We start from the raw sequence: 14,361 nt of genomic DNA, 5'->3' as shown, positions 1-14,361 counted from the left end.
CAGAACAGAACAGAACAGAAACAGAAACAGAACAGAAACAGAAAAGAACAGAACAGAAACAGAACAGAACAGAACAGAAACAGAAACAGAACAGACAGAACAGAAACAGAACAGAAACAGAACAGAAACAGAACAGAAACAGAACAGAAACAGAACAGAAACGAACAGAAACAGAACAGAAACAGAACAGAAAACAGAACAGAAACAGAACAGAAACAGAACAGAAACAGAACAGAAACAGAACAGAAACAGAACAGAAACAGAACAGAAACAGAACAGAAAACAGAACAGAAACAGAACAGAAACAGAACAGAAACAGAACAGAAACAGAAACAGAAACAGAACAGAAACAGAACAGAAACAGAAACAGAAACAGAACAGAAACAGAACAGAAACAGAAACAGAACAGAAACAGAACAGAAACAGAACAGAAAACAGAAACAGAACAGAAACAGAACAGAAACAGAACAGAAACAGAACAGAAACAGAACAGAACAGAACAGAAACAGAACAGAAACAGAACAGAAACAGAACAGAAACAGAACAGAAACAGAACAGAAACAGAACAGAAACAGAACAGAAACAGAACAGAAAACAGAACAGAAACAGAACAGAAACAGAACAGAAACAGAACAGAAACAGAACAGAAACAGAACAGAAACAGAACAGAAACAGAACAGAAACAGAACAGAAACAGAACAGAAACAGAACAGAAACAGAACAGAAACAGAACAGAAACAGAACAGAAACAGAACAGAAACAGAACAGAAACAGAACAGAACAGAACAGAAACAGAACAGAAACAGAACAGAAACAGAACAGAAAACAGAACAGAAACAGAACAGAACAGAACAGAAACAGAACAGAACAGAACAGAAACAGAACAGAAACAGAACAGAAACAGAACAGAAACAGAACAGAAACAGAACAGAAACAGAACAGAAACAGAACAGAAACAGAACAGAAACAGAACAGAAACAGAACAGAAACAGAACAGAAACAGAACAGAAACAGAACAGAAACAGAACAGAAAACAGAACAGAAACAGAACAGAAACAGAACAGAAACAGAACAGAAACAGAAACAGAAACAGAACAGAAACAGAACAGAAACAGAACAGAAACAGAACAGAAACAGAACAGAAACAGAACAGAAACAGAACAGAAACAGAACAGAAACAGAACAGAAAACAGAACAGAAACAGAACAGAAACAGAACAGAAACAGAACAGAAACAGAACAGAAACAGAACAGAAACAGAACAGAAACAGAACAGAACAGAACAGAAACAGAACAGAAACAGAACAGAAACAGAACAGAAACAGAACAGAAACAGAACAGAAACAGAACAGAAACAGAACAGAAACAGAACAGAAACAGAACAGAAACAGAACAGAAACAGAACAGAAACAGAACAGAAACAGAACAGAAACAGAACAGAAACAGAACAGAAACAGAACAGAAACAGAACAGAAACAGAACAGAAACAGAACAGAAACAGAACAGAAACAGAACAGAAACAGAACAGAAAACAGAAACAGAACAGAACAGAAAGCAAAACAGAACAGAAACAGAACAGAAACAGAACAGAAAACCAGAACAGAAACGAACAGAAACAGAACAGAAACAGAACAGAAACAGAACAGAAACAGAACAGAAACAGAACAGAAACAGAACAGAAAACAGAACAGAAAACAGAACAGAAACAGACAGAAACAGAACAGAAACAGAACAGAAACAGAACAGAAACAGAACAGAAACAGAACAGAAACAGAACAGAAACAGAACAGAAACAGAACAGAACAGAACAGAAACAGAACAGAAACAGAACAGAAACAGAACAGAAACAGAACAGAAACAGAACAGAAACAGAACAGAAACAGAACAGAAACAGAACAGAAAACAGAACAGAAACAGAACAGAAACAGAACAGAAACAGAACAGAAACAGAACAGAAACAGAACAGAAACAGAACAGAAACAGAACAGAAACAGAAACAGAAACCAGAACAGAAACAGAACAGAAACAGAACAGAAACAGAAACAGAAAACAGAACAGAAACAGAACAGAAAACAGAACAGAAAACAGAACAGAAACAGAACAGAAACAGAACAGAAACAGAAACAGAAAACAGAACAGAAACAGACAGAAACAGAACAGAAACAGAACAGAAACAGAACAGAAACAGAACAGAAACAGAACAGAAACAGAACAGAAACAGAAACCAGAAAACAGAAACAGAAACAGAACAGAAACAGAACAGAAACAGAACAGAAACAGAACAGAAACAGAACAGAAACAGAACAAGAAACAGAACAAGAAACAGAACAGAAACAGAACAGAAACAGAACAGAAACAGAACAGAAACAGAACAGAAACAGAACAGAAACAGAACAGAAACAGAACAGAAACAGAACAGAAACAGAACAGAAACAGAACAGAAACAGAACAGAAACAGAACAGAACAGAAACAGAACAGAACAGAAACAACAGAAACAGAACAGAACAGAAACAGAACAGAAACAGAAACAGAACAGAAACAGAACAGAAACAGAACAGAAACAGAACAGAAACAGAACAGAAACAGAACAGAAACAGAACAGAAACAGAACAGAAACAGAACAGAAACAGAACAGAAACAGAACAGAAACAGAACAGAAACAGAACAGAAACAGAACAAACAGAACAGAAACAGAACAGAAACAGAACAGAAACAGAACAGAAACAGAACAGAAACAGAACAGAAACAGAACAGAACAGAACAGAAACAGAACAGAAACAGAACAGAAACAGAACAGAAACAGAACAGAAACAGAACAGAAACAGAACAGAAACAGAACAGAAACAGAACAGAAACAGAACAGGAAACAGAACAGAAACAGAACAGAAACAGAACAGAAACAGAACAGAAACAGAACAGAAACAGAACAGAAACAGAACAGAAACAGAAACAGAAAACAGAAACAGAAACAGAACAGAAACAGAACAGAAACAGAACAGAAACAACAGAAACAGAACAGAAACAGAACAGAAACAGAACAGAAACAGAACAGAAACAGAACAGAAACAGAACAGAAAACAGAACAGAACAGAACAGAACAGAAAACAGAACAGAAACAGAACAGAAAACAGAACAGAAACAGAAACAGAAACAGAACAGAAACAGAACAGAAAACAGAAACAGAAACAGAACAGAAAACAGAACAGAAACAGAACAGAACAGAACAGAAACAGAACAGAACAGAAACAGAACAGAAACAGAACAGAAACAGAACAGAAACAGAACAGAAACAACAGAAAAACAGAAACAGAACAGAACAGAACAGAACAGAACAGAAACAGAACAGAAACAGAACAGAAACAGAACAGAAACAGAACAGAAACAGACAGAAAACAGAACAGAAACAGAACAGAAACAGAACAGGAAACAGAACAGAACAGAACAGAAACAGAAACAGAAACAGAACAGAAACAGAACAGAAACAGAACAGAAACAGAACAGAAACAGAACAGAAACAGAACAGAAAACAGAACAGAAACAGAACAGAAACAGAACAGAAACAGAACAGAAACAGAACAGAACAGAAACAGAAACAGAAACAGAACAGAAACAGAACAGAAACAGAACAGAAACAGAACAGAAACAGAACAGAAACAGAACAGAAACAGAACAGAAACAGAAACAGAATAGAAGCAGATCGTTTGGGATTTCGAAGAAAAACATGATTCGTGAAATATAAAGAAAAAAAATGGAGTTTTCTGCAAAGTTAGTCTTAATTGAAACACTGAACAAGCCCAAATCAAACAGATTAATAATTTAAAATATTGACTACTGAATAGAGTGCCTATTTCTCAGCTATTTTGTTTGCCCCGAAATGCAAGATAAATTTTTAGCTTATCCGGAGGAATCCCGGGATCTCGATGTCGGATTAAAACTTTGAAAACATTGTTCCATTTGATAATTTGCTTTTATTTTAAATCATGTTTAATCCACCACCAAGTTTTGACCAGCCCGATAAAGATGAACAAGTGACTCCCTACAGAACACTCATGGCTGCCGTGAAAGCAATCACAGCTATTGAAGAAACGGTTCGAATATCAGCGCCGGACTGAGCTGTGTTCCCATTGGAGCCTTGTCCATTTGAACTGGAACTGCTTCCATTCGAACCACTTCCACTCGAACCACTTCCACTCGATCCACTACCGGAACCACTGTTAGAGCCGGAGTTTCCATTGGAGCTGCTTCCGTCGGCTGCTCGACGAACTCTAACCTCCGGCTCTTCGTCGGCACTTTGTTCTGGTTGATCTTCAGCAGCAGGCTCTTGATCCTGTTCAGCTTGTTCGTGTTCTTCCGCATCCTCCGGATCGAAATGCTCCTCATCGACCTCTTCCGGCACATCATCAATCACCCTGTCCGTTCCGTCGCACTCAGCCTCCACTTCGTAGTCGCACACGCAGGCACGAGAGTTCCAGTACAATTTCGGGGGACAGGACAGTTCAACCTGCTGGGTCGAAACACACGCATAGAATTTGCGACAGTCCCGATGCTTCAGGAAAACGACATCCTCCGAAGGATTGGAGTTCAGTGGACAACGGCTGGTCTGCGGCAGGCAGATACTGTTGGCAACGGCCGTTGAGTTGAATGGCCTCTGATGCAGCTGGTCCGAGTTTTCGCCACGGGAACATCCGGACGCACGAGGGTAGTCGCAGAACGACTGTTCGTTGTTCCAGTGCAATCCAGCGGGGCAGTCCTGTTCAACCGGGTTACTTCCAACACACGTGAGAAATTTAGAACAGCTGTTTGGATGCGGAAGATGAACCGTTACTTGCGGGTCGACCTTGGTTGGACAGAGGATTGAGGACAAACCTCCGGTGACCAAACCGAGCAAAACGATGAGCGCTGCGAGGAAAGTTGATAGAGTAAGGATGCATCGTCAACCAACGATTGAATGTAACTTACCCAACATTATTGAAAAGTTACAAAACTAGGTTTCTCAATAGATTGTAGTGCATTGCATTGAGTTTATATACTGCGATATTTGTAAATAACGATGCAGCGTGTAAGTGATTTATCTTGTAATGCACTTGAATTTACTTGTTCCAAACGAACAATGCACAGTGGTCTAGTATTTACGAGGAAAGATGCATTTGGAGCTTTCGAATGAAACATTAGACAAAAACTGTTTTGTTCAAAGTTGTTTGTATTAGTAAGGCCCTTTGTTTGGTGTTATTCAAAATAAGAGCAGTGCTGGAAAAATTCGCATCACGAAGCAGCTTACGAGTGTATACCAACACATAACAAACATCACAGCCTCGCGAACTGACTAGGTGTGAGTAAGTCCGCACCCGTCTGCTCGGGAGAGCATGTCAAAATAAATAGCAACAAGCTCGGGAACGTTTACTCGCGATTAACCGAGCAAGATGTGATTTATTATGGCTTTGACAGACAAATTAATTGTTTAACCATCAAATCGACAGTGAACTACTAGTTTGTAGTCAAAAACCCTTGGAAATCATAAATTTCGGAGGGGAAGCATCTTTTGACGTAGAAGTACGTCTTTCTTCTCTATACAGGAGTGAAATTGGAATTTCAAAACCAAGAGCGTTACGTTGGCATGAAATATTTTAAACGTTTATAACTTTGCGCTGGCTTAACGAAATTTCTTGATTAGTAGAGATGGTCGGGTTTCACATTTTTCAAACCCGAACCCGACCCGTACCCGACTTATTTTATTTCTTCAAACCCGGACCCGACCCGAACCCGGGAAAATAATTGAAAGGCAAACCCGGACCCGACCCGAACCCGAAATTATGTCACTGTTCAAACCCGAACCCGACCCGAAACCCGAATTTTTTTGTAAGAAAAACCCGAATAAAACCCGGGCTCGAAAAGATGGTAAACTCATCGTTTCTGATGCATAGGGAAGCTTTCAGGTTGCTATTCTGTTTACAATTCTCACGAAACCCGACCCAAACCCGATTCAACCCGACTTTTTTCAAGCCCGAACCCGACCCGTACCCGATAATTTTGTAGCTTTCAAACCCGACCCGAACCCGAACCCGAAAATTTTCAAATTTTCAAACCCGAACCCGACCCGAACCCGTCGGGTTCGGGTTCGGGTCGGGTTTCGGGTTTCAAAACCCGAGACCCGACCATCTCTATTGATTAGCACCTCAATCGAAAGCCAAGACATCAAAGCTTCATGTCGTTTACTTACTGAATCCCACATACCTGTCCAAATAGTTAAATAACTGTTTTAAAAGAGAACGTTGATTTCAAGCAAATCTATAAATAGGGGTGGCTAGAGAAAATTTGACGTCATTTGCTTTTCACTCTCCGATTGGCTCGCATCTCAGCAGGCGACAGATCGGCTTGCTCTGACCGGACGTGCTTTTCAGGCACAGACATCGATAGCGAAGGACGCCCCCGTTTGTCTTGCTTCGCTCAAATCAAACTGTCGAGCGAGCGAGAGAAGATGCCGTCCGAAGCTAAAGCCATCACCGTTGCCGCCGCCTAGAAGAAGAAGAGGAAGCAGTCCACAGTAGAAATTGCGGTCGAACTGTGAACACGGTCGGGCGAGTCATTCTCGCTTTGTGCATCGTCCGAGAAGCTGTTGACCCGCGCTTCAAAATTTCGACTCGTGATGAAATCATCATTGGTGGTCAAGAAGCAATCCCGTTAGGAGCAAATACCAGAAGCCCCCTGAGTTTTGCTGGTCCGAGCAGTGTTAGTTATCCGTAACAACATCGAAGTTAACAAAGCCATCGGTTCTTTTCAGAGCCATCAAATTTGTGGAAAAGAGTTAAAAGAGAAATATTTCCGATTTTATTTATAACTTCTAATATTCCTAAATCAATTTCACGGCTTCATACAAAATTTCATTTGTCACGAATAATTTATGACTCAACCATTTGAGATTGTACTCGCGGACGCTGCTGCAGTGCCGTCGGGATGAGTGCTCAACATTTCACAACGATTGCAAAATAGAGTGGCTTTTCCAACAGCGCCTTTTATGTTCCATATTTTATGGGAACACTTTGATTAGGAAAATTATCCCATGTGACAAAATTGCGACATATTTAGAATGCTTTTGATAAGACATTCTCATTGAACAATTGTAATAATTTTGGCACCCATGGATCAGAAATTTACCGTCATAATAAAGAAAACTATTAATTATCAATAGCTCGTATTGAATATTTAGGGAATGCCAATCATTCCAACAATTCATGTTCGACCAATTTCTCACGTATTAGTATTCGCCGCAATTTTCAAGTAATTCCAAGCCCAACACATTATTGACACATACCCATTTCCCAGATTGGTCGATCAGAAAGCGAAGAGCACAAAAGGGAGGAGCATCATCTGCTATTCCAAGGTTATAAAACATGCTGCCTTCGTTGGATTCAGTTTCATTCCATTTCCGCTTTCGAGCTGGTAAGAGCTCCTCCGAACTTGCTTAGCGAGAAGTACCTCGCTGCTAGAAGCCTGCTGAGCTGTTAATCCAGAATCTGGTTTGTGAAATCGCTCAAGATTTCAAAATTGAGCTACGTTTCCAGATTTCAACTAAATCCCTGTGATCCGCTACCCTGTTGCTGTTGTGCACCCATGAAATATTTAGCTGGTTTGTCGAATAAACAGAGAACTTATTCACATCTTCTTCTTCTTGGCATAACGTCCTCACTGGGATAGAGACTGCTTCTCAGCTTAGTGTTCTTATGACACTTCCACAGTTATTAACTGAGAGCTTTCTTTGCCAAAGTTTCCATTTTTGCATTCGTATATCGTGTGACAGGCACGATTATACTCTATGCCAAGGGAAGTCAAGAAAATTTCCATTAAGAAAAGATCCTGGACCGACCGGAATCGAACCAAGACACCTTCAGCATGGCTTTGCTTTGTAGCCGCGGACACTAACCACTCGGCTAAGGAAGGCCCCAACTTATTCGCATGCATTTGCAACTTTTTCGATTTTCCATACAAAATGACCAACTTTGGTAAGTTAGATCTCAGTTATTATGGAAATATTTTCGAATGAAACTTTCACGGAACATCAGATGTAACTTGAATTTTAACATATATTTTTGAATAATTTTTCCAATCACAAGTTTATAAGTAATAACGGTTTGACTAAACTGTAATTTTCGACGAAAAATTCAAAACTTTTTATCTTAAAATTTGATAGCCTTACACGAAAACTGTCTTCAGCAAACTTATTCATCTCGTCAAAATCTACAACTTTGCTGAAGATACCATGAAGCTATTCCTTCAATATGTTTAGTTATGTCAATAATAAAAAATCGTCAAACCGTAACTGCTTTTCAACGTGTGATTGGAAAAATCACTCAAAAACATATGTTAAAATTTAAGTTATGTCTGATATTTTGTGAAAATTTCATTCAAATCGGTCCATAAATAACTGAGATATAGTTTATCAAAGTCGGTCAATATGCATGAAAAATCAAAAAAGTTGCAGTTTTTTTTCTCAGCGAAGAATTACACCATCAACGAAAATAGCGCGAAAGCAATAACCAATCGCGTGCGAGTAGTGAACGGAGTGACGAAACAACCAAGCGAGAACCCCACCACTCGCCATCGGTGAATGGAGCTCGAGCAAATAAAACCACTGGTTGTTCTGCTCCCAGCTCATTCACAAATCGAACGGCATAACGAACGGATCAAGCAGCGGAGCAGCAAAGAAGAGCGCGTGAAAGCCACAGCAGTGTGCGAGTAGCGAACGGGACCAGAGAGCAACGAAGCGAAAGCAACAACTGAAAATCATTCAGTGGACGGATTAGTAGTCAGCGCCAACCGGCGACCTGTTGGAAACTAACGCCAGCGAAATATACACCATCTGCCTCTCCTTACCATTCATATTCTTGTACATGATGAATTCAATGAAATGGTTTGGTTTGGCGATGGAGCAAAGAGTTATTAAGGATGATTTTACTTAACAAAGAGTTGTTGATAAATATTCCAATCAATAAGAGTTGTTTTGAAAAAGTTCACTTTTATCAGAATTTTCCTCGGAAAATTTCTGCTTTACCAAAGAGTTGTTAATGAAATTCCTGCAGCAAAGGGTCGAGTTTCTCCCCACGAATATTTCCAGCCAGGACCAGTCATGGAGGACAATCCATCCAGAGCATCACGGCCCCCGCTTCCAAAATTCTCGAGAACGGAAATTGGAAAACGTATTAAAATTGCGACATTAAAATCAATAAATTGTTTCTTGACCAATTGTAATGAGCAACTATTGATCTGAATTGATTTTTCTACATGTTGTCTATTGCGTTAATCTGAGAAATAGGCTATATGAAATTGATGTCTTGGCAAGGGACGTACAAGATGAGCATTATGCTGTTATTGCATCCCGACGGCACTGCAGCAGCGTCCTCGGAAACATCCTCAAATTATCGTATTGTCGATTATTCGTGATAAATCAGATATTGTATGATGCTACGAGATGAATTAAGAGATTATAGCAAGTTTGTGGTAAGCACATTGAGAAATATTACTAGCTATACTGTGTTTACCACGAGAAGTTCTTACTAGCTCGAAAGTGTAAATGAAATGAACCGAATCCTGTTGTTGTTACAGAGGGATTTTAATCCGAAGGACATTCGTCCCTTAAATGAACCGAAGCTGTCGAAGATAGCATATTTTACATAATTTGAATTGCAGACGATGCTCCTCCCTTTCGTATTCTTCGCCTTCTTCTGATTGACCAATCTAGGATAAGGTACATGAAGTTGATGTCTTGGGCAGGGATTTACATATCTTGGAAAATTCACATGCGCTTTCGTATGAACAGTAAAAATATCAACATTATTTTAATAGCTTACAATAAATTAAAATCACGCATGATATTCAATAGTTTTCTTTATTATGACGGTAAATTTATGATCCATGGGTGCCAAAATTATTACAATTGTTCAATGAAAATGTCTATTCAAATGCATTCTTAAAATGTCGCAATTTTGTTACATGTGATAATTTTGCTAATCAAAGTGTTCCCACAAAATATGGAACATCAAAGACGCTGTTGGAAATGCCACTCTATTTTACAATTGTTGTGGAATGTAGAGCACTCACCCCGACGGCACTGCAGCAGCGTCCGCGATTACAGTCTCAAAATGGTTGAGTCATAAATTATTCATGACAAATGAAATTTTGTATGAAGCTGTGAAATTGATTTAGGAATATTAGAAGTCATATATAAAGTCGGAAATATTTCTTTTTTAACTCTTTTCCACTAATTTGATGGCCCTGAAAAGGGCCGATGGCTTTGTTAGCTTTGATGTTCTTACAGATAAATAACACTGCGGGATGTTATCAGTTGATTGTCATGGTCAAACGGGGAATCCTCAACTCAAATGTATAAATTTGAGCAAGTTATTTGCTTATACGACGAACCGAAAGATTCGTGGCGTGGATGACGCACAACAGTAACAGGTAGTATCACCGGGCTTAAGTCGAAATCTGATGATGGCAGCGATGACGATGGCTGGGTGAACGCAAACAAGCGGTGACGCACAAAGCGAGAATGACTTGCCCGCCCGACCGTGTTCACAGTTCGACCGCAAATTTTCCTGAGGACTGCTTCCTCTTCTTCTTCTTCTTCTTCTTCTTCTTGGCGGCGGCAGCGGTGATGACTTTGGCTTCGGACGGCATCTTCTCTCGCTCGCTCGACAGTTTGATTTGAGCGAAGCAAGACAAACGGAGAGGTCCTTCGCTATTGATGTCTGTGCCTGAGAAGCACGCCCGGTCAGAGCAAGACGATATGTCGCCTGCTGAGATGCGATCCAAGCGGAAAATGGAAAGCAAATGACGTCAAAATTTCTCTAGCACCCCTATTTATAAATTTATTTATAAATTTGCTTGAAATCAACGTTCTCTTCTAAAACAGTTATTAAACTATTTGGACAGTTATGTGGGATTCAGTAAGTAAACGACATGACCCTTTGATGTCTTGTCTTTCAATTGAGGTGCCATTCAAGGAATTTCGTTGAACCAGAAAACAGTTATAAGAGTTCAAAATATTTCATGCCAACGTAAGGCTCTTGGGTTTGAAACTCCAATTTTACTCCTGTATAGAGAATTTTTATTTTACTTTCAAACTGTGCGGCATAATCAAATGCAAAAGCATTCAGTTCCCGATGGTTAGTACCTGTGCTTTTACTGTTCATACAGTGCTGTTCTGAATAATAGCAGCGCATGTCGATTTCCATACAAAATGCTCAACTTTGACATGCAGTAGTTTTGTTCCCTTTCAAGCAATCGAGCTGAAATTTTCTCCACAGAACTACAAATATGATCAATTTTGTAAACACAAAATTTCAGTTTTTTCTGAGTTCCTGCCGAAAAGTGAGACACTAGGTGAAATTTTTCGAAAAAATAGCAGTTTTTCATTTTAAAATTTTTCTTCTAAAAATATTTTAAACATTTTCGGTTTAGGTGTAGGTTTGATAAGTAGGAGGAGATTGTTCCAATGGTAAGTGATATACAATTTTAAACTATAATGTCAAGCCGAAATTCAAATTTTTAAAACTGCTATTTTTTCGAACATTTTCACCTAGTATCTCACTTTCCGGCAGGGGCTTAGAAAAGTTTGAAATTTTGTGTTTACAAAATTAGGCATATTTGTAGTTCTGTGGAGAAAATTTCAACTCGATTGCTTGAAATGGAACAAAACTACAGCATGTCAAAGTTGAGCATTTTGTATGAAAATCGACATGCGCTGCTATTATTCAGAACAGCACTGTAAGTCGCAAGGTGGAACTTTCCCCGAGGTCGTGTACGACTATGACAAAAGCCAGGATGAGCAATTGGTATATGTTGGTTTGTCGCGGGTTACTTCACTGCAAGGGCTATTTTTGACAAACTCTTCCATTTTTTTGACGTTGGATAACGTCTTACGGCTACATACTGGGGTACAATTTCGAAAAAACGAAAAATCGCTCGCGTCACGAAAAGTGGTTAGATTTTGACTGTTAATAACTTACTAACGCCCGGATAGATTTTCAAGATTCTTGCACCAATCGATTGGAAATCTTTCGAATCTACTCCAACAATGAAAACTATTGATTATCATGACTAAACTATTGAAAAATTGGGAAATATCGAAGCATGTCTTATTTTTCATAGAAAAGCACATTTTTCTTGTGTATTCCTGACACAGACATCATTGCGCGATATCTTAGCCACTTTCGTCATTCAAAGGGAAACGCCCCTTTCGGTCTTCTTCTTACTTCTCTTTATTATCTCGTGTTCAGTCGAAGCCAACCAAACTCGACTTCACGCGCGCATCAATCAATCGTTGACCAGCAACCGGAGAAGGACTCATATCGGAATAAAATTTACACGTTCGTCGCTGCTGCTGCTGTTTATTCCCAAGTTAAAAGCTGCGGGTTCCGTGTAATCGCTCATCATGGCCCTTGGCATCCAGCTAGCCCATCGAACTCGTGGAGAATGCGTCCAGAAACCTTGATAATTACCGTCGGAGGAGTGAGCAAACCATCGAATACAAGGATGGACAAGAAAGCACAAAATTACCGACCGCATTTTAATTTAATCGTTTTCGGTGATCTTTTGGTGTGTTTCTGTCTAACAATGGAATGAAAACCCAGTTTGATCGACGGTGACTACCACCAACCGTCCTTTTCAGGACGACAATTTCATTTTAAAAGAGTTGTGAGAATTTTCCACCGTGAAGAGCGACATTACTGATGATTGGTTGTGATTGATTCAGATTTTGGTCAGTCATTTGCACGCAACCATAAATGGGAAATAAATTTCCCATTGCGCGCGCGCGGGGCGATCCTCGACAGTGTGTGCATGAGTCGGATAAATTGCGAACGGCACTTGAATGAAGAATCCCTCCCGGTTTGTTTCGCATTTAGAGATGATCGCATAATGCCGTTGTCGCCGTCGCTACCTAAATGATACTAGAGCGATCAGTATCAACTCGTCGAACACAGAGCTAAAACTAATAAGCAACAGCTTTGTTGACGTTTCGATTTGGTAAGACATTGTCGATCGAATGGAAATACGCACACAGAAAAGACTGCGAAAATGCTACCGCCGCCCGACCAGAACGACGGGAACCTATGTTAAACTTTGTTTGCCATTTATCTCCGTTGAAAACTAATCATCCGAAACATTAATTGATAACTAAATAAATTATTTAATCAATTTTGGCCCTGAAAAGGGCAGTTGTTTGAAATTGTGCTTCAATGCAATTTCAGCACGTTCGCCACGGATACGACGAGTATCGAAAGGCTTCGGAACCCACTTAAGCAATCAATCTTAGTGGATCATGCGTGGACCTTCAAGCGGAATATTTGTTTGTTGAGCAAAAGTTATCGCTCATGCTTCTTCTTCCATCGACCGGTTGAAGAGTTAATCGAACCAACCAAATAATAACACAAAATGTTCATAATAGGTCAACAATGGCATGCAACAAATAGTGTGAAAATTGATTAGAAGAGCACTTATTTTCGACCTACAAGAATTCTGTGCCAATTTTCGGATTTTCATACAAAATAGGCCAAAACCGTATCGAAAATCGGTCGAAAGTTAGTGTTGGGTCGAAAATTGGTGCTGTTCTCTCAGAAATCTTTCATAAGTTCGTGACGGTCTCAAGCCAGGAAATAGAAGATGCTAATGTTATCCAACGTCACTTTGGCGGTCGTATCTCGGAAACAACCTCTTACTTTTTAAGTTCCATCACGCCAAAGGCAGCAATTCTCCCAAGAGGGTTGACTTGAGGAATGAGCTGCAGCGCTTAGGCAATCATCGATTAGTGACGCTTTGAGACGAACTGCGTGAAATACTGGATCATAGCGGCCAAGCCTGCATATTGATGAGTATCAATGTACAGAGCCTAAATGCTCATGCAATGGATATTGCTACAGACCAAAGCACTGGACCGATTCAATCGATTATCACGATCGAAGCACCCGAGCTATCAAACATCTAATCTACTGGAGGAGTATGGCGAACTACAGCTGGAGCCAGAAACCGATCACCCAACCAAGCAACACAAGGAAGCAACGACCAAACAAACAAATTCAATCATCTGGCATTATTCCTGGAACACCAAACACTGGTTCTCGGAACCACAGAACGACAAATGGTTCTTTTCAGGAATACCAAAATGAGTCCAAAAAGAGTTAACTTCTGAAAACTTCATCCGATCAATAACAACACAAAACTAGTACACTTTCAAATTCATACACTTGACAAATCAAATTATTAATCATCGTAGTTCTACGTCAACCCCGCGGTAATGTAATAGACATTACCCACCCCAATTTTTTCATTTGAATGCTCTAGCAAAGTGGTAGGTAGTGGTTATGAAAT

The 14,361-nt window shown here is 39.8% G+C and overlaps 1 protein-coding gene across 1 annotated transcript; it reads right to left on the bottom strand.

Moving 5' to 3' along the window:
* Nucleotides 1–3,948: 3,948 nt before the first annotated feature.
* On the bottom strand, nucleotides 3,949–5,049 carry LOC110675944 (peritrophin-1-like). Its single transcript, XM_021842023.1, has 2 exons — nucleotides 4,960–5,049; nucleotides 3,949–4,899 (listed from the first exon to the last, which is right to left on the bottom strand). Exons 1-2 carry the CDS (start codon nucleotides 4,964–4,966, stop codon nucleotides 4,037–4,039), a joined length of 870 nt encoding a protein of 289 aa, XP_021697715.1. The 5' UTR covers nucleotides 4,967–5,049; the 3' UTR covers nucleotides 3,949–4,036.
* Nucleotides 5,050–14,361: the final 9,312 nt, after the last annotated feature.

Source organism: Aedes aegypti, chromosome 2 (assembly GCF_002204515.2).
Source record: "Aedes aegypti strain LVP_AGWG chromosome 2, AaegL5.0 Primary Assembly, whole genome shotgun sequence".
Classification (NCBI taxonomy): domain Eukaryota; kingdom Metazoa; phylum Arthropoda; class Insecta; order Diptera; family Culicidae; genus Aedes; species Aedes aegypti.
This window is presented reverse-complemented; position numbering and strand designations above follow the sequence as displayed.